At 41.4% G+C, this 20,751-nt stretch overlaps 1 protein-coding gene across 1 annotated transcript in view; it reads right to left on the reverse strand.

Moving 5' to 3' along the window:
• DENND4C (DENN domain containing 4C) overlaps positions 1-20,751 on the reverse strand; it is a 2,492,302-nt gene that overhangs the window by 174,891 nt on the left and 2,296,660 nt on the right. The window contains exon 29 of the mRNA XM_044061083.1: positions 7,516-7,580. Within this exon, the coding sequence (XP_043917018.1) occupies positions 7,516-7,580 (65 nt within the window). The remainder of the gene's footprint in view (positions 1-7,515; positions 7,581-20,751) is intronic.

Raw genomic sequence — 20,751 nt, forward strand, 5'->3', positions numbered from 1 at the left:
TGAGTACCTACAACACTGGTATCCTGCTGGTGGGAATACCTTATTTAAGCAAAAACAAATAGGAGGACCCCACAATCTTCTTTTGTTTAGTCAGTCTTTTGTCCATTTCAAATTTAATTTTTTCTTTTACCTTTTTGTACGATTCAGAAATTTAAAGCTGACATATTCAGAACCATCCTCTGTGTTACTAACATTGTTACCAAAAAAAATCTTGTTAGATTTATGTGGCATAATCTACCTGGTGTACAGTCATGTTCCAAGTCCTGTGACCCAGAGGCTTCTGGATATACTGAAACACTCATCAGTAACTCCACTATCTTAACTACAAGTGAGGTCAAACTGGCAAGTAGACAGTTATCAGTCTCTTATAAAGGGTATAACATCTTCACTCCCAGTTTTCAGGAATTTTGCCTCCATTATTTGCTGAAAATATTTCTTAAGAGACATTAGCAGTTCTAATGCCAGTTTTCAAAGCATCGGGTGAATCCCAGCAGGTCTCACCTAGAATCAACTTCTGAAGTTCCTTTACACATTTCTGCAGTAAAAGGAATTGGATGAACACCATGTTCCAGCTAGTTCTCCTGAAAGGATATGATACATCCCCTCCTCTGTAAATAATGAGGATTATCCATTATTCACATTTTTTCGGCATTCTTTTCTCTCCAACCCCCATCTACTGTCTTAAATGTAATTATTCTACCTTTGTCTTTCTAGCTTGTTTATACCTAAATAAAAAGCTCACTTCATTTCTTGATTAAGCTGGGTATCCTTCCATCAGTCTGAGTCTCCACTTTGCTAATTTTACTACCCATGGGACTTTAAAAAACACCCTGTGTCGTCGTCCTGCTTTTCCTTATATTTTCTAAACAATATAAATTTTTTCTAACCTTTGATGTCACCTCATTTGGAAAATACAGTTCTTTTCTCCTTTTTGATTCAACATGTCACACAAAAGGTTGCTTCTTCTACGTTTTTAGGCAACATCTCCACTGTTCAGCCATGCTGCTTTCTTTCTGTTTTCTGGAGTTTTATTACTGAGCTGTCTCATGTTTAAGAATAGTTTGTTATAGGACCTACTAATGTGTGCACATTAAAAGTGGAAACACTACAGATATTATCTACCTGCTGTGTACTTATCTCCCAAGTTAACAAAGTAAAATAAATACAGATCCACTCTTCCAAAAACTAGACTGCTCCCATTTGTTTGGCAAAACTGCATAGTACAGACAAATGAGAACTTGTTCAATAAATGCATGCTCTTCTACAGTTGAGAAAACAGAAATCCAGAACAACTTGCCAAGCAGATTCTTGTAGTAAAGAGGCCTGGCCTTACAAGACTTCAGGAAGGCTCCTTCTGTAAGATGTGGCTGTATTCAAGGTATTCCAACCAGTGGCGACTCCAGTCTCTTTTTCTTGCCGGGGTATAATGTGGGCACAGTAGCTAGTTGGTGGGGCGTACACACACACACACACACACACACACACACACGCACACACACTAAAATATAGATTACATTGTATAAACATACATAATTCATAATACAACATACTCTACCACCAAGATGTGCAGCAATATCTGTACCATACCTTTTTATTACAAATACATATCTATATAATTACGACATATTTAGTTGAGAAGTGGCTTAGTTGAATGCAATTTTTTCTGGACAATTTGTCAATATAAGCTGTTGTTGACTTACACACAGTCAACTACAGCATAAAAGATGGTGATTTCACTTTGGCCACAATTGTGAGACCATGAGTGCGTGGGGGCAGACCCTCAAGTAAAAATAACAGTGATTTACATATTTCTTTGGGAATGGACTAATGGTGCAAGGCTGCAGTCCAATATTAGATTTTTAGAAGGAGGTAGGTTATATAGTAGGGTGTTTAAAACATTTATCATTTTAGTTAGATTACTTCAGCTGCATACAACTTTTTTTTATATAATATGGGTCCTACTTTTAAATACCAAAATTACACTTGTTTGAATTCCAAACAGCCGACTCCACTTCAGCGAACTTCCACTTTATCGAGCACACAGACTACCAAAATCCTACTCCTGGGAAATGAACAACTTGGCCATCAGGTAAAAAAAATGAATGGAAACAAATTAAACCCACCCAAGTGGGGGCTTTGCCCCCCCACCCCCCTACTTATATATACCAACTCCAAGATCGCACTACACTGGGAATAGGGCAAAGTTCACCCTGGTTCATTTCCCAGGCAAAGGATTTCGGTAAGTCTGTATGTTCAGTAAAGTGGATGTTCACTTAAGTGGAGTTGGCTGTTTGGAATTTGAAGAAATGTAATTTCGGTAAGCAGAAGTAGATCCAAATTTTATATATATATACATATATATATATATATATATATATATATAAAAGTTATGACAAACATTCCTAATATGCTTCTGCTGAACAGATATGCTTGATTCTAATAAATTATCAGTTAGATATATTCTGTATAATGTATCGTGGATGGCCGCTATACACTCCAAGCAAACTGTTTTTGTGGTAGAAATTTCTACAAAGGGTCACACTAACATCAAACATCAAAGTGTTTGGAAATCACAACATACAAGTATAAAACAGATGCCTGAACAAATGCAAGCTAGAACTCCAAATCCTGTCTATTGTCATTTAAATATTGCATAAACCTCACCAGTTCCACTAGCTCTATAGTCCAAGTCAACCAAAAACCCCCTTCACAAGTTTAGTGCATACAAAAAAGTTAATAAAATATAAGTTTCTCAAAGTATCCCATAAAAAAAACAGCATAAAGAGGTACAAATTGCCAAAGGTGTGACTGTATGTGAGAGTGTGTTGTATAGACAAACAGCCATGGCAGGGCTAGCCACTCCACGGTGTTAACCTTGGTTCTAGATGACTGTCACCCCGACCTCATGTGCAATAATGGGAAAAGGGGATGTGGATGGATGGATGGCTGAAGCCTCATTACAGTACCCTGGATTGGTAAAAACACTCATTAAATGGAAGATATTTTTTTCTAAGTACTTGTTCTGTTAGGTTCAGTAACAGTTTATTAAAACCTACGGTATATGAATTAGTTTTGCTTAATTAATTTTCCAAAGCATCAATGCCCACATAATGTGGTATATTACTGACCAGTGACTATTTCTAATTTACACAATTACCATTCACTGCTTCAGTTTGGACTTACAGTACACGATCCAAAAATTGTGTAGTATCATAAAATATAGCCCTAACACCCTTCATTTGGGGGGGGGGGGGACAAATGTTAAAAACTCTGGATAGCAGTTCAGTTAATGAGCATCTGCCAAAAATAAAGGGATGACACAATGGATGTTTGCTGTCCTTACTGACCTTTGAAAGCAAGTAATATTTTTCTTTTGGATTTTTTACCTTCAATTTATTGACTGTTGTATGACCCCGTCTTCCACAACTTGTAACAAAAGTTGATCTCCTCCTTAAATTTCAAAATAGGATAAAAAATATTTTGTCATACCACCAACAGTCTCCTAATTGTGTTACAATTACACTGTATAAGTTTTCTGAATTTAAAACTGCTATCCTCCCATCTTTTTTACAGGTACAATGAAAATGGTTTGTTTTTCTTTTCTTTTTTTTTTTTAACTGGTTAACGATTTTCTTTCAAATAAAGTTAAACTGTCTCTAGTCTTGCCAAATACATCCAAATTAAAATGAATGAATCTCAGTACATTCTTCTCAAAAACTTGCATTCATTGGAGGTTTCACAAAATGTAGCCTTCCCAAAATTAAGTCTATCCTTCCCATCTGATGTGTTGTGTTTTTCCTTAAAAAAAAGGTAATATTGAGCTTCCTAAAGAAGACCTTTATATCCTGCACCAACTGTATTGCAGAACTATAAAAAGGTTGTGGCCACAGAAAAAGAAAAGCATAGTTTACAAAGAAAATTAAAACCAAACAAGGAAATAAGAATCTAAGACTATTAAATACAAACTGCCATTGTTGCACGACAGTTTTCACTCTTCTTTTAAACTGTGCACAGTGGATTATAGCTCTAGAGAACAAGTTGAATTTAGTTTTGTCAATGTAGTATCTGAGTTGCCTGTGAACATCCAGAATTCTCTCGGCCTCATTTTTTTGTTGTGGAAAGAAAACAGTGAAGTGAACAGTCTGGCTCAACGAAATTGTGAAACCAATTCAAGTATAAATGAAGGATTTGTTCGCAAATTTACCCTAGCTTTGTGAAAAATGAAATAAGACTGCCACAGCATAAGACCTAGCAACTCAGATACTCTCACTGTAGAAGTCAAAGAAATGATTAATACTGTTTTCTAAGTTAAGAACTTCAAATCAGTTTCATAATTTGGTTCAAATGGAAAAAGTTTTAAGTTTCCATAAAACAATATTAAAGATCCAATAAGGAGCAACCTAACTGGACAGATATGCAGAACCTGTTTCAAAACTGTTTGATATGGACAGGTAAACAGAGATGGCCAAAAGGTGAATCTTTATAGAAGAGTAAGAAAGGCCAAAAGAAAATAACTAAGACAAAATTTAGAACCAGAAGACTCTGAGCTGAAAAGGATCCTGGTTCTTACTCTGGTATGAACTAGAAAATATTTCCACATTCTTATATATAATTTTCAAGAGGTTTCTCAGCCTCCTTTAATACCTGCAGCACATCCTGAGAAAACAAAGGTACCTAAAAGGTATTAATGCTCATCATACAGGCAGTTAAATGAGGTTGATGGCTGGGTGTATCAAGACACCCTGCTTTCTATGAGTGAGTCCATTCTGTGAGGAAGCATGTGGTTAACTGTTCTTTGACACTTTAAAAAGGAGAGGAACCACTGTTGCCTGGGCCAAAAGGAGGATAAACCACAACTATCCTGGAAGAGTCCCCCTGATTTTTTTTGGAAGAATCCTAGATATTAGAGGAAAGAGTAGAAAGGCACAAAGGCACATTCTTGTCCATGGAAATAAAAAGGCATCTCGCTTCCATGCCTTTGTACAAGGAGTCACAGAGCAGAATTTCTTTAACTTTCTGTTATGAAAAAAGGCAAACAGATCTATTTGAGTTCTCCACAGTTGGATCATTTCCTGGAAGAACCCTAGTCTCAAAATCCATTTTTTTTGATTGGGGGGGGGGGGGGTCTGTCCTGGACCTGCTCAGTTTGTCTGCAACAATATTCTGCTCTGAGGGAATATAAGTACCCTGTAGGGATAGAATATGCTGAGTTGCTAGTTTGTAAATGGGGGAGAATCTGGTTTTATTATTTATTTATTTTATTTTACATTTGTTGACCAGGCTAGTCTAGCTGGATATATGTCCATTTTCAGTAGAGGCCCGGGGAGAAAAGCTCCACATTAAAACAGACAAGACATACAAAGTATTAAGTAATAAGTTACAGAACATTAAACTTCAGATGCAGATAGGTTGCTAGACAAAAACAGGTGATTAAGGTAATTTAGCAAACATTGACGGAACAGAAGAATAGCACAAAAATAAGATAAGGTAATACTTAGTTTTTTTTTTTGTGAATGCTGTGGGAAGAAAGTCTTCTGCAGAATATGGGAGATCAGGTAGTTGAAACAGGATTGGTAGAGTAAGTGGAGGGGGGGGGGACTCAGGAGAGAAAAAGAGGTAAATTACATCTTAGGTGTATATGAGCAACTAGAGCATCTAGATGGTAGAGGCCTTAAAGTGGCAATAAAGTGAGTAAGAAACTTGGGAAGACTGACTGTGATGTAAATAGCCAGAGATAGTCTTAGTCAGAGTTTGAACAGGGACATAGCCAATGGTTTTTAAGGTATTGTTTTAGTTTCTTTTTGAAGAGTGTAGTTGAAGATAGTGATGCGAGTTCACTGGGAAGTAGGTTCCAACTTTTCCCCACAGTATTAGAGAAAAGGGAATCTCCTGCTTTGTTGTTTGGTTTATGTATGGATACCAGAAGTTTATTGGCTGAGCGTAGGTTTGTAAGATTTTTATATGGGCAGATTAGACTAGTGATAATTGGTATATTTTCTGGGTGGTAAAGGGTTTTATGTGCAATATTCAGTTGATGAAATAAAATTTGATTGTGGAATTCAAGCCAACCAAGCTGCTTAAGATTTAGACAGTGGTGTGTTCTAAAAGGGGAGCTGGTAGCAAATCTGGCAATATTATTGTAAGAGACTGCCAGCTTGTGGAGGTTGCATTTGGATAGATTTGTACATATAGGAGAGGCATAAAAGAGAGTAGAGATAAGGTGGGTTTGGGCAATAGTAGTTCTAGCTATGGGAGTAAGGATGGGTTTTATTTTGTAGAGGGAGCCAAGTTTTCGGTTTACTGATTTGATTGTGATGTTGATGTGAGTATCATAGTTAAGGCTGTGGTCAATAGTTCCTCCTAAGAGTTTAGTAGTAGTCGTGTCAGGAGATATGACTGTACCATTTTTTGATTTGATAGTGAAGTTAAGTGGGGTGGACTTTTGTGTAGGAGTAAAGAGCAAGAGTTTAGTCTTTTTGGGGTTAAGGAGGAGACACCGCTGTAGAAACCATTCTTGCCCTTGCAGAAGGAAACCATTCTGTTTTCTCTTGTTTATGCACCACATCACGGTAATATTATCTGTGATTACTAGTAGAGGGGACCTGGAACCCAAAAATTATGTAGAGATTCGATAGCATTTAAGGGAGAAATCATTTGTTTGCAACTTAAGTGCTTCATTCTGTTCTGCTTACTCCACTGTTCCTGGAAAGAACTCCCTAAGCAAAGTCCAAGGCTTTGTGGTTACAGACTGAGTAGGACTGGAAGCGAGAAAGGGAAACATGAGTTGATAGATAACTGGTCAATCCACCAGAGTAACCCCTTCTACTCACTACAAAATACCATAAACAGTTTGCTCATGACCAGGAAAGGTAAACCAGAGACACATTAAACAAGGAAAATACTTGTTTCTAGCAATGGCCTTTGACAAACAGTGCATGCACAATGACTCAACTGCAAAATCTTTCCTAAAACAGACTAAACTGAAAAGCCAGTCCCAAGTTTAAGTACAAAAGTAAAAATAACTGAATGCTGCTATGATACAGTTGTGAAGTTACAACTACTTGAAAACATAAATAGTTATATTTGACTGTACTGTTGATGTTAGGAGAAAAATTGTATCTGTTTCAGGTATAGTTGTTAACTGGATACCTGCACACTAGGTGCCATACAAGCCTGCTGATTAACACAGACTCCTGGCTCCTATTGGTTTTAACTTAGTCCCATATAAACGTAAAACATACATATTTGTACTTTATGAAGAACCTTGGACAAACTGGCTAGATTGATCATTATAAGGTCTACTCATGTGGGATGTTGTTAAACAGACAACTGTAATCACAAGTGAAACTAAATGTTGTATACTGTAGTTAAACTGCTACATTTAAAGCAGGTTTCGTAATATATGTACTTTTAAAATGTATATTCCAATAACCTTGCCTTCTGAATGGTTTCTTTACTGCAGTACACTGGAGATGTTTATTACATGCCTTGCAGAAGGAAAAGTAGGGGACTTACCAATGTCAATATTCTCCTTTCCAAGAGACACCAATGAAAGGAAAAGGATTTCTCTGTAGAAACTCCTAAAAAGAAATTATTTTATTAGAAAACTGACTTTGATAAACCACGAAAAACTTTTTATTCATACGGAAGCTGCTTGCCTTTGCTTCAACTAATTTCTTGCCACCACAATCTTTACTAAGACAGTGATCCCCGCTCCTGAAATCAATCATGTAACATTATCTTAATGTACTGATGGGTTGTAGAAGAGTGCTGGCGGAGTGCTACATAATGCATTGCCAAATGCCATCTACATTCTTATAACCAATTTGAGTTGTTCTAGAAAAAAAAGAGCATGCTAATGATCTCTAAGAGGGCAATGGAAATGCACTATCCTTTTTCATCTATGTTGATCATAACACTTAGTTTGCATGTTTTAACTTTTCATTTCTACATGATCAGAACATAATTACTTAAAAGGATCAGTTCCAAAACAGTTAGCCAGCATCACGTCTTTGTTTATTTCACCAAGCAAGCACAACAGTCTCTTTTCACTGGCGGAAAAACAGCTTGGAATTGCTAAAAATGTAAATAACTTGCAGCAGGCTGAAAACGGTGTTATATAAAACATTCCAGGTATATACACCACTTATTCTGGCAAATAAGTCAAAGTTGCATAAGCTACTCTGGCCTGAAGCATATGTACATGATTTTATCCCATCACTGACAATTTATATTTATTGCTTCTTTAAACTATTATTCTATACACATCTTGCATAAAATGCACACTTGTGACAGTAATATTTCTAGTACTGTAACTCCAGAGCAATTCTACTATTGTAGTCACAGACACAGTCATTTCTCTACTGTACTACCTTATGTTGTCTTGCTCTACAGCAATTTGACTACTGTTTGCTTGAATTGCAACTTGCACACATATGCTTTCTGTCATTGCTAGGAAAAATGTTTTTGCAATTGTAACTTGCACATCATCTGTACTAAAATGTTTCTGCTTGCTTTCTATTGAACTTTTTTCCCCAGGTTGTGCAGTGAAAAGGGTCAGCAGATCAATTCACCTACCCAGTAAACAAATTGCAAATAAAATAAAACCTACATACATACCAAAGCCACAAATAACAGGGGGGGGGGGGGAAGGGCCAAAATAGGGACACTCTTTAAATATTGCTCTTACAAACTTAGAAAGTTGACAGACTGGCAGGTTTTGCATTAGCATGAATTTTCTAAAGCATATGAACTCTGAAACTCAAATGTCTGCCATTATTTTCTAAATTCGGCCTCAATGATTTGCCAGTGATTTGAGAAAAAAAACACAATTTTATAAGAAACAGGCCAAAAATATGAGGCAAAAATCTGGAGAGTTGACAGGTTATGCCTACATACTACTATGAACAGAATGATGTTGCCCAAAACATGACTAGATTTTGTCAACGGCTGGTATTCCTAGGCATTTGCCCTTTCCTGCAATGTAGTACAATCTCAGAGTTAGTTTACATAATTTGCAGGGGTGTGCATGTGTGTGTGTGGGGGGGGGGGGGGTTGTCTAGTGATTCGGATTTGGTGCTCTCACCCCAACAGCCCAGGTTAGATTCCCGGTCAGGGAATTTCAATGAATTGGGTCTAGGGCTACGCATTCCAGGGACTTGAATATGGCTTATGACTTAAATAGGATATGCTGGATGGAGGGACAGATTTAACTCCCAGTGACTACCATGTTTTTGGAACAGGCTACAAATTCATGTGAAAGAGAGAACCTCTAAGATACTGTTTAAGAGTAATCTGGATGAGTGGGTGGGGCACCGTAAATTCTTACCTGGGATAATACCCACAACACTCCTGGACATGGGTAGTCATCACTAAATGCAATCTCGGGTATTGACTAGTACCTCTACTGTATTACACTGGGTTGAAATGGCTAGGCGTAAAAAGACTTCTGGATCGACAGCCTAGTAATCTCCTATGATCCAGTGATCCAAAAGGTAGATTTATACCATCTATCAGCCTTTTTTTTTTTTTATACTGGAGACTGTGATGCTGACTAATAGCATTAAGATCATCTTTAAAAGTACAGCAGAGTAAAGGGAATGGCATTTTGAATCTGGAAGCCTTATCATGTCAGTGTTCTATGCATAATATGATGTGGGCTCAACGGGTCTATGTTAAATGTTCGAACATCCAAAATGTCGAACATTAAATGGTAGAGACCAAATGTTCGACGTTCGGATGTTCAAACATTAAAAAAAAAAAGAAGAAGAAAACACAGAAAAAAGCACTAACAGTGTAAGGCAGGGGGGCAAGCCCCTCTGCACCCCCAACACCCCCTCTACTTAAATATATCAACTCCAAGACCGCACTTCAATCTGCACCATACGGTGCTGTTGAAAGTCTGTCTTCGAGCACTCAAAATTACGAACGTTTGGTCTCAACCATGTAACATTTGAATTTTGAGTGTTCAAAGATTTGACACAGGCCAGTATCCTGCACTACCAAACTGAAATAACCTCCTGCAAATAATTTCCAATGGAAGGAAGCCTGCAGTAACCCACAAGCCAAATTAGTTGTTATTACAGGAGACATACCTCAGAAAATATACCCCCAAAGTGATTGTTTCATCTTCTGCTGAAACTGTTAATTTCTGCATGATCACAATGGATACCTGCTACCACACTATGAATCATTACTATTGTAAAACTTCTTGATTGGGAGTTGAGGTCAAACTTAATTAATGTATAAGTGGAAGACCATGTTGTGCATTACAAATATAATTTGTGGAGTTTCTTTCAAAAACTTGTAGAGGTTGCAGCATCATTGGGACAATGGGTTTAATCCGTCTTTCAACATATCTGGCTATTCACAGCAAAAGTCAATAGATATGGAGAACCAGTTAGAAAATGGGTAGATCCCATACGGAATACCTAACACATTCAAATTATGAAAATACTTTGTCACTTTGTGATATATATCTAAAGCTACATATAAACTCTTCTCAGCAAGGTTCTGTGAAAGAAGAAAATGCCAAATGAATCTTCTGTTTAACTTCTGTGTCAAGCAAGACCTCAGGTATAAGGGATGAAATGACAGAAAAAATAAACTCTACCAAAAGAAAGGAAGACAGGGCAGGGATGCAAACTCTGACATCCTTCCTAGCTAAAGTAACTGCCTAGAAAACACCCATTTTTCAAGTTAGAAATTTAAGCCAACTGTGAAGGCTAATTTAAGTGGAAGGTCCATTATTTTGTTTTAGAATAAAATTCAAGTGTAGTGAAGGAGCTGTAACCTTCCTCTAGGGTTTAGCCATGACATCTGATTTAGGAAACAATTCATCAGTGGAAAAATAACAAAGAATAGGTTTCTGTAATACAAAAGCTGAGAAGCACAGTAGTACACAGTACAGTAGAAATAAGCAAACAGAGACAACAAATTAGACAAACAGTTTAGGTCTCTGGGCACATCTGCCATCAAGAGAGATGCATTCTAAATCTGCATCAAAAAATAAACATTTTCAGGGACTTGTTTCCAAGATGGCTGCACACTAATCAACACCTTAACTTCAGCTCTAAGTGCTAGTAATTTTGACAGTTTTAGTAAAATTCAGTTACTGACGAATAAGTACACTGCATAGATGCTAAGAAGAAGAAACCTTTGGAATTCAGGCCGACTGCGGGTAGCCTGCCAGCAGGATAACCCAATTGTAATGACTGCAACAGTGAAACACGATGAACATCTTAGAGAGCCTGAAAAAAAATCAGCTAGAAAATGTGAAGAGAAAACACTGACTGGGAAGAATCCTGTGGTTGTTCAGCAAAAAGCAGTTCAAGCTCCAGCACTGGTACAATGACTTCCGGTAATTTAGAGGAAAAAATAAATCTAATGTGCTCAAGGCTGATTAAAAGAAAAGAAACACAGAAGGAGTATACTACAAAAGGCTGGAAGAAATGGAAGACGCTTTAAACAGCTATTCAGATGAACTGATAAAAATTAACAAATCAGAGGGTGAAATGAAGAAAAGGCTGACTGAGCATGACATTGCTCAAGGAGAGATGTTTAAAAAATGGTAAGAGTTAGAGCACAGGTTATGCAGAGAAAACTTGAGATTTTCTGCTGGACTAGTGAAACTGGAAGAAATGAACTCTTAATTTTATGATAGCACAAATAAGCAAGTGGACTGGTAGTCCACAGCAGGCTTTATTAATTGAAAGGGTACATTGTGTGCATGTTCCAAACCTGGCCATAAAAAAGCAGTCAAGACCTACATTAGTAAAAATGCAACCATACCAGCAGAATGAACTGATCTTCACAAAACTGAGGCTGCAGTAGAGTGCTTTTGGAAGATGATTATTCATTGTACACCAGGCAGGAGAGAAAGAATAGTTGTGTAAAATCTTACCATAACCATAGATGTCTTTCACTTCTATGTTGCAGTATTCTTTACATATGGGTCGTATTCCGCCCAAATGACCAGACGTCCGGCATGTATACAAGAGCCACTGTCTGTATGTGGGACGTCACACACAAGCCCAGACAGCGACAGCCATAAAAGGGGCGTCTGCATATACAATCTTCAGAATAAGCAAGCCCCATGAGGAAAACCCCCCGGGGAGCCTAGGTGGATCATCCTAGGAAAAAGCAAGCTGTAGAGGGAAGGTAGGAGGGATAGAATACTGCTACAGAGAAAAGAAGGACATCTATGGTTATGGTAAGATTTTGCACAACTATTCTATGTCCTTCTATTCAATGTTGCAGTATTCTTTACATATGGGAGAGTGCCAGAGCTGAAAGGGAACTCAGGGAGGAAGATGAAGAAGGGGAAACTAAAAGGAAGCATTTTCCAAGAATCCATGCAGAATTGCTCTAGCAAATCCAGCTCTGGATCTGGTAACAGTGTCCAATTTGTAATTTTTTGTGAAGATGTGAGCAGATGACTAGGTGGCTACTTCCAAGATGGAGTGAGCATCTAGGCCCTTGAAGAAGGCCCCTGAGGATGCAACTGATCTAGTAGAATTGTGCCTTGACAGATGCTGATAAGGACTTTCCATGGAATTCATAGCAAAACATGATAGAGCTTTAGAAATCCATGTGGATATATAGTTTGTTTGGACAGTCAAGCCCACAGCCCTGGGATGAAAAGACACAAAAGGTTGGTTAGACTTCTTGATAAACTGTTTTGCTAAGGTAAAATCCAAGTTGTCTATGCACATCTAAGGTGTGTAAAATTCTCTCACTAGAGGACTGAGGTGAAGGGAAGAAGGTAGGCAATTGGATGGATTGATTGACACTTTATTCACTCTTTTTGGCATGAAGGAAGGGTTAGTTCTCAAGGAAACCCTGTCTTTGTGGAAGACCAGAAAAGGAGGCAAAACCATGAATGCCTGATTTTCAGAAACCCTTCTGGCAGAGGTTAAGGCTACCAGAAGCACTGTTTTCCATGTGCAAAACTTTAAGGAAGCAGAAGCTACTGGTTCAAAAGGGGCTTGGGTAAAGTTTTTCCAGAACATAACTGAGATCCCAGGGAGGAGGAACCAGTTTCCTGGGTGTCTTAAGTGTAGGACACCCATTAGAAGAAGCTTAACTTTTAGCCTGGAAGCTAGGGGAGGGATCAAAGGCAATCAGGCAGAAAAGGCAGAACAAGGGACTTAACAGAAGAGTAAGAAAGGCCCCTATTGAGTAACACACACAGGTAGGAAAGCACTAGTGGAATGTCCGCCCCAAAGGGATCCACTTTCCTTTTTTAGCACCGAATGGAACATCTTCTCCACTTGGAAACATAAGATTTTCTAGTAGTGGGTTTCCTGGCCTCCTGCAAAACCCTTAGCACGTCCTTAGAGAATAGGTGCCTGAAAGGGATCAAAAGTTATCACCCCTACAGGGTCAGCTGTAGAGTTAGATCCCTTGTCCTGAGTGAGTAGGTCCAGGCAGTGAGGTAACCTGTAGTGATGATCCTTGGCTAACTGCAGAACAAGAGGAAACCAGTGCTGTCTTAGCCAAAAGGGAGTCATTAACAAGATTTTTGGTTTGTCCTGTATAATTTTCAACAGGACTTTCTAAACTAAGGGGAAGGGGGAAATGCACAGAGAAACCTCCCCTTCTATGAGAATGAGTGGGCATCCATTTTCCACACTTGAGGATGAGGGACCCTGGCACAGAAGCGAGGAAGTTGTCTGTTCACAGGGGAGGCAAATAAGTCCAGTTCTGGAGTACCCTAATGGTGAACTAGATCCAGGAACACATCCCTGCGAAGCATCCACTTGTGAGATTGTGTCATGGACCTGCTTAGTGTGTCTGCGACCGAGCTCTGAGCTAAAGGAAGGTACACAGCATGCAGAGTTACCTTGTATAAAGCAGCCAATTCCCAAGCCTTGATGGCCAAATGACAGAGGAGATAAGATTTTGTGTCCCCCTGCTTATGTATCAAAGGACTGTAGCATTGTCTGTGAGGATCTGTAGTGGTCCTGGCAGGAACAGTGTGTGAAAGGTCTGTAAGGCTAGAAGTAAAGCTCTCATCTCGCTGATGTTGACATGTTCCTTCCTATGAGAATAGGACCAAAGGCTCTGAACTTTTCTGGAAGCAAAGGTTGCTCCCCACCCCAAGTCTGAGGAAGTTGCTGAGCTGGTTGAGGAATCTGAAGAGGAAGGCCAGGATTCTGATTGAGTTATTGCATCCACCAACCTAACTGTGCTTTCAAGCAGGGAAGCAGGGAAATCATGACATCTAAAGCATGAGCATATTGAGACCAGACTGTCTTGAGAAACCACTGGAACTTTCTCACGTGCTGCTTTACAAAGGGCAGCATGAGAATAGTGGAGGCCATAAACCCCAGCAGTCTCAAAAACTCCCTGGCCGCGATGGCAGGAAAAGGCAGAAGAGCCTCCATGAATGCCCAGAGATAGGTTGCTTTCTCCACAGGAAGAAAGATCATCAAATCTGTGCAAAAACCTGCACCTTAGGAATATAAGATACTGATTCGGTGTGAGACAAGACTTTTTGGGATTTATTGTGTAACCCAGTGCCTGCAGAAAGGAAATGGCTGAGTTAAAAAAAGAAGTTATGTCTTACCATAACGTTCCATCTGTATTGTTGCCACAAACTCTCAAGCTAAAACTCTTACCCAGAATTCCCCTCTCCCTGTTACCTCAGATTGAGTTTGCAAGTCAAAAGAAGGTAAAGGCTACCTCTGATCAAATGACCTAAGAGAACTGGATGGTGAGATCCACTAGAAGCCATGGGAGGGAGAAGGAGGGAGGGTCGTAATGACTGAACGAGGATTAATAATACAGATGGAACGTTATGTTAAGACATAATTTCTTTATCTGGTATTGTTTATCCTCGTTCATTCCTTACGTATGGGACAGAGTCCCCAGCTACCACTATTCCTGGGAGGCTCTCATGGAAGGATATTCCTGAGCACCATAGAACCAAAAGATGCTCTTCCCCTGGAGGTCAAATCCAATTTATAATGATGGATGAAGGTATGAGGCGTAGCCCAAGTTGCAGCTGCACAGATGTCACGTAAAGAGGCTCTGGCATGGAAGGCAGCAGAAGTTGCCACCGACCTTGTCGAATGAGCCTTTATGGTAGTCGGCAATGGATTATTACATTGTGCATAAATGAAGGTCACAAGGTCTTTCAACCACCTAGCCAATGTGACCTTAGCAACAGCACATCCTAATCTAGGTCCAGAATAAGCCAAAAATAACTGGTCTGATTTATGAGAGGCCTTAGTCCTGTTCAAGTAGAAGCAAATTTGTCTGAATATCTAGGGTATGTAGGCAATACTCTCCTTTGTTTGAATGATTGGGAAAGAAAACTGGCAATTCGATGATTTGATTAATGGACATTTCAGAGATCACTTTTGGCAGAAAGGAAGGATTAATTCTCAAAGACACTCTGTCTCTATGAAAAATCAAGTACGGACTCTTGATGCATAAGGCTTGAAGCTCAGAGATACGTCTGGCAGAAGTAATGACGACAAAAAACAAGGTTTTCCATGACAAATATTTGAGGTCGCTTGAAGAAGTTGGTTCGAAAGGTGGCATTGTCAGAGCTTGTAGAACTAATGACAGGTCCCATGGTTGAATAGGTTCTCTAAAAGGGTGCTTCAGGTGATTCACACCTTTTATGAAAGTCTTGCATAATTTGTGTGACATAAGAGAGGAGTCTTGGACACCCTCATGGAAATTGGATATAGCAGCCAAATGAACTCTAATGGTAGAGGCCGAAAGACCCGATTGGAATAGATTGGCTAAATACTCTAATACTATCAACACTGGTGCTGAAAAGGGATCTACTTGCTTTTCTTTCAGCCAAAAGGTAAATCTTTTCCACTTGCTTAGATAAGTAATTCTAGTGGAAGACTTATGAGATGCAATAAGAATGTCCCGTACTGGTAAAGAAAGATCATTCTGCCTGGCAATCAAGGGAATTGGAGGAGCCAAGCTGTGAGCTTCAGGCTATGAAAGATGGGATGAATTAGATTCTGTGGATGGGAGATCAAATCCGGGGTTGGATGGAGAATCCATGGTTGATCTAGCAGGTGACGCCTAAGGTAGGGGAACCAAATCTGAAGAGGCCAATATGGTGCTATTAGGATCACCTTGCTCTTCAACCGACGGGCTTTCTTCAGAAACTGGGGAAGAGGTGGAAAAGCATAAAGGAGACCCGAGGGCCAATCATGGACTAGAGCATCCCTGGGTGACTGTCCCGGAGGGGGAATCAGGGCAAAATAGTTGCTGCATTTGTAGATGGTCGGGGATGCAAAGAGGTCACAGCAAGTACGGCCCCAGCAGTGGAAGATCTCCGCCACTATCAAGGGATTCAGGGACCACTCATGAGGTTGTAGAATGCACCTGCTGAGTCTGTCTGCTATCACGTTGGAACTCCCAGGAATGTGCATTGCTAGAAGAAAACCGTTGGTAGCCATCGCCCATTGCCATATCCTCATGGCCTCTCAACAAATGGGGTAAGATTTGGTTCCGCCCTGTTTGTTGATGTACCAGACCACAGCCATGTTGTCTGATTGAATTGCAATAGTCCCAGACGGCAGCAGGGGATGGAATGCTTGCAACGCCAGAAGCACCGCCCTCAGCTCCAGAACATTTATATGCAGTTGGGCCTCCAATTCGGACCAAGTGCCTTGGACAGTCTGACCCTGACATAGCCCCCCCAAACCCTTCAGGGAGACCTCCGTGGTCACTGTAGCCTTGGGTTGCTGAGGGGAGAAAGGGCGAGACCACTGTGACGGGTTGTTGGTCATCCACCAATTTAAATCCTGTTTGCACCTGTGAGTTACTCGAATCTTGGCTGAAAGCGGGTGCTGAAAAGGATACCATTGGGTGAGCAGTAGCCATTGTAGAAGCCTCATGTGAAACCTGGCCAGGGGGACAATGGTGATGGAGGCTGCCATGGACTCCAACAGCTGTAGGACAGAGTGAGCTGTGGACTTCACCCTTGAAAGGACTGGGATCAGTTGTTGCTTTATCCTTAGAATTCTGTGCTCTGGAATGGATGCTCTGCAATTCTTTGTGTCCAATATGACCCCTATGAATTCTGTGGACTGAGATGGGGTGAGATTGGATTTTTGCCAGTTTATGGTTATGCCTAGCCTTTTTGAAACGAGGAGAGAGTATGTCAGGGCTTCTTCCAATAAATGTCTGGTGGGGGCGGAGACGAGCCAGTCGTCCAGGTATGGAAACACCTAGAATCCTTGTAGTCGCAAGTGAGCTGAGATGACTGCCTGCCATGCACTTTGTGAACACTCTGAGGGCTGTAGAGAGTCCGAAGGGCAGTACTCTGAACTGGTAGTGACTGGCTCCCGCATGGAAGCGCAGAAATCTTCTTGATGGCCTGTCCACTTTTATGTGGTAGTACGCATCTTGAAGATCTATTGAGCACATCCAATTGTCTTTTTCCAAAAGTGGGAGGATAGACTGTATTGTGACCATCTGGTATTTTTGTACTCTTACAAACGTGCTCAATACACTGAGATCCAAAATTGGTCTCCAGTCCCCGGTTTTCTTTGGCACCAGAAATAGTAGAGTAGAATCCGGATCCTATCTGGTCTGGAGGGACTATCTGGATGACTCTTTCTTAGCAACTTTGCTATCTCTAGTGCTGCTTCTTCCCTTTGAATTGGTAGAATTGTTGGGTAAGTTTGTTGGGGGGGGCAGGACAAAGATCGAACGGGATATGGTAACCTCTGGTTATTATCCTTTGTACCCAAGAGTAGGTGGTGATGGTTAGCCAGGCAGAAGGGTACAAGGAGAAACGACCCCCAACCACCTCCAGAGGAAAGGAGTTGGGCCGCTCTTCTGGAGTGCTGACAGGATTGACCAGGAAAAGAGTCCCTGGAACCCTGGTTACGTGGACCCCCTCTGCCTCGAAAGGGGGGTCTTCCCTGTGAGTTTTCCCCTCTGCCTCTAGGGGAGAACTCGCCGGTGTGTCGCAGAAAGGACTAAGACTTTTTGTACCATATCTTCCCACTCTTCTGGTTTCTGGAGAAAGCACATTGAGGGGGAAGAATAACGGACACCTACGGCAGAAAGGGTCTTACTGTCCTGTTCACACATAGCCAGTGTGCTTTTAACTTTGGGTCCAAACAATGAAGAGGTTTCAATGGGAGCATTGAGAAAGGAAGCCTTGAAGGGTTCTGTGAAATTACATAAGCGCATCCAGGTGTGCAGACTCAAAACAACACCTGAACTCGCTGCTCTAGCTGCTCCTTCTGATGCGTGAGATATCAGGCGCATAGAGAAGTTTGATAACGATTCAGTGGTAGCCAGTTGACAGGTTACTTTGTCACGGACCTCATCAGACACGGCACCAGCCAAAGTTTCAGAGAGCTCAGATACTAAATCCCTTTGAAGCCTGGTGAAGTGTGCCATATAATTCAGGGACCTGATTGCAAAGGTCGCTGACGCAAAAGTACGCTTCACTATTCTGTCCAGAGCCCGAGACTCTGTTGGGTGGATGGGCAGTCTGGCTTTCTTCTTCCGCCAGATCTTTCTTGGTTGCGGCTGCCACCACCACAGCATCTACAGGAAGACCTTTGGACCAATGGGGGTCAGTAGCAGGAGGGGAAAAAATTTTTATCTGGCCTGCAGGGAATGGCCTCAATGGTGTCAGGAGCCTTCCCACACGCTGCACGATGAGCCGGACCAGTTCGTTGGCAGGTGGAGTAACCCAGGAGATAGGGGGCCGGGCGTGAAAAGCCTGCAAGAACACAGACTCTTCAGAGTTCAGGTTAGAGGGCTGCCAGTCACTTCTCTGTTTAAGGATTTTGAGGACATCACCAAAGGATACCTCAGAGGGTGAGCGAGGGGACCCTTCCTCATCATCAAAGTCTGTCTCTTCAGTGAGGGACTCCTCTGTGGAGTCCATGTGCTTCCTCTTGCACAAGCTTTTGCAGTGAACTTCCTCAGAGGGAGGAGCTGGGGAAGACAACGCAAAAGGGGTTTCCTGTGGGAGTACATCCTGAGGCCCTTGCGCCCGGTGTCTGCTAGGAGCGACTTGTGTACATAGTGGTCCAGAAGAGGGCAGGGAGATTGACAGCACAGTATCGCCAGCAGACGCCAAAGTCTTCTTCATTAGTTGGAAGGCTGGTCCATCTAAAGAGGTGCGAGTGTCCTGGACAGGGGTCACCCCTCCCATAAGTGGCTCAGCAGGCCGACTCTGAGTCCCTGGATGGCTGTGAAATGCCAGATTACGTACACTACAGCTAACATCCTGGGTTGTAACAAAACTCTCCTGCCACGAAGGCAACTGTGGTTCCTTAGTGAGGTCCATAAAGGAAACCTTAGAGGGGGGAAAACTGTGCTATATCAAGGGGCTTCAAAGGCAATGAAGGAGGAGAATAAGTAGGGGTCTTTGGCAAAAGGTGATCACCTCCCAAGGAAGGATAGGTCCTGGGGGGCAAGATACCTCTGGCCAAAAGCACTTGATCCACAAGACGCAACACGTCGTGTTCAGAGAGGCTTCTAGTGGATTTCACAGACATGGCCGAGGGGAGTCAGGTCTATCCACAGATGGGACAAGATGCATCCTTGAGATCTAGAGAAGCTAAGAAAGCTTGAGGAGGGGATCAGGGGCAGAAGAGTAGGTAGGGATAGCATTCTGAAGGAAGGCACCACCAGGAAGGTGTTTAATAGGGAAAGATCTAAAATAGGCCTCCAAGGGCCATCTTTCCTTGGAACTAGAAACACCCTGGAGTAAACCCCCCCTTTTCATGCTGGTCTTGAGGGACAGACTGAATGGTGCCTTGTTTGGAAAATTGATCCAGTATCAAGGGAAACAAATGCAGTTGACTGGAGGGAGGTTGAGGAATTCCCTGGAAGGCTGGTTGGGTCTTCCAGGTCATAAATATTCAATTTGGATATTTGAAATCACCCAGAAGTACTGGGTGATCTCCTTCCAAGCTGGTAAGGAGAGGGGAAGGCAAAGGTACAGAGGAGTAAGACTTGGAAGACGGTGCAAGGCGTCACAGAGGACTTTGTCTTGGCTTAAAGGGCTGCTGAGGAGGGGGTCACAGCAGCAGCTGCAGGAGCGACAGTCTTGGCCTGTGAGTGCCTCCTGGAAGGCTTACGGGATCTAGTTCCAGAAGGAACAGAAGTGGAGGAACGAGCAGGTTTCCTAGTCTTAGCAGGAAAATGTCTATGAAACCAGAAGGTGTTTCAAAAACTGGAGTTCCCTACCAGTTTCCTGCAGTGACATGAACAAGTCTGCATCTGCATTTTTCAAACAGTGTAGAATTGTCAAGAGGGCAGTTTTCCCTTGATGTCATCAGGAAGTGCCTGGAAGCGCAGCCAGGTATGTCTTCTCAGAACAGAAGCAGAAGCTGTTGCTCTAGCAGAGGCCTCCACTGCATCATAACTCTACTTGATGGAGGGTCTAGCTACCTGAGGATGATAGGAGAGCAAGGGGCTGAGATTTAGCTTCTGAATCTGGAAATGAGGAGCGAGCCAGCGAGGCCTGAGTAAGCAAGGCAAAGCATACCTGGACATGTGTGTTTGATAATTAATTGCCCTGATTGCCAAGGTAGAAGATGTATATACGTTCTTGCCCAACCTTTCCAAAATTTTACTTTCTTATCAGGAGGAGTAACTTAGTAGAAGGTGAAAACCGTGAGCACTTATCTGAGGTAATGGAAACCACAGCAGGGACAGCTGAGGGGCATTTAAAAAAAATTGCAATCCTCAAGGACCTCACAGAAACAATCAGGTCTCTTTGGAGCAGGGGCTTGGAGT

The sequence above is a fragment of the Protopterus annectens genome, chromosome 2.part0 (assembly GCF_019279795.1).
Source record: "Protopterus annectens isolate FY-2018-M chromosome 2.part0, PAN1.0, whole genome shotgun sequence".
Taxonomy (NCBI): domain Eukaryota; kingdom Metazoa; phylum Chordata; order Ceratodontiformes; family Protopteridae; genus Protopterus; species Protopterus annectens.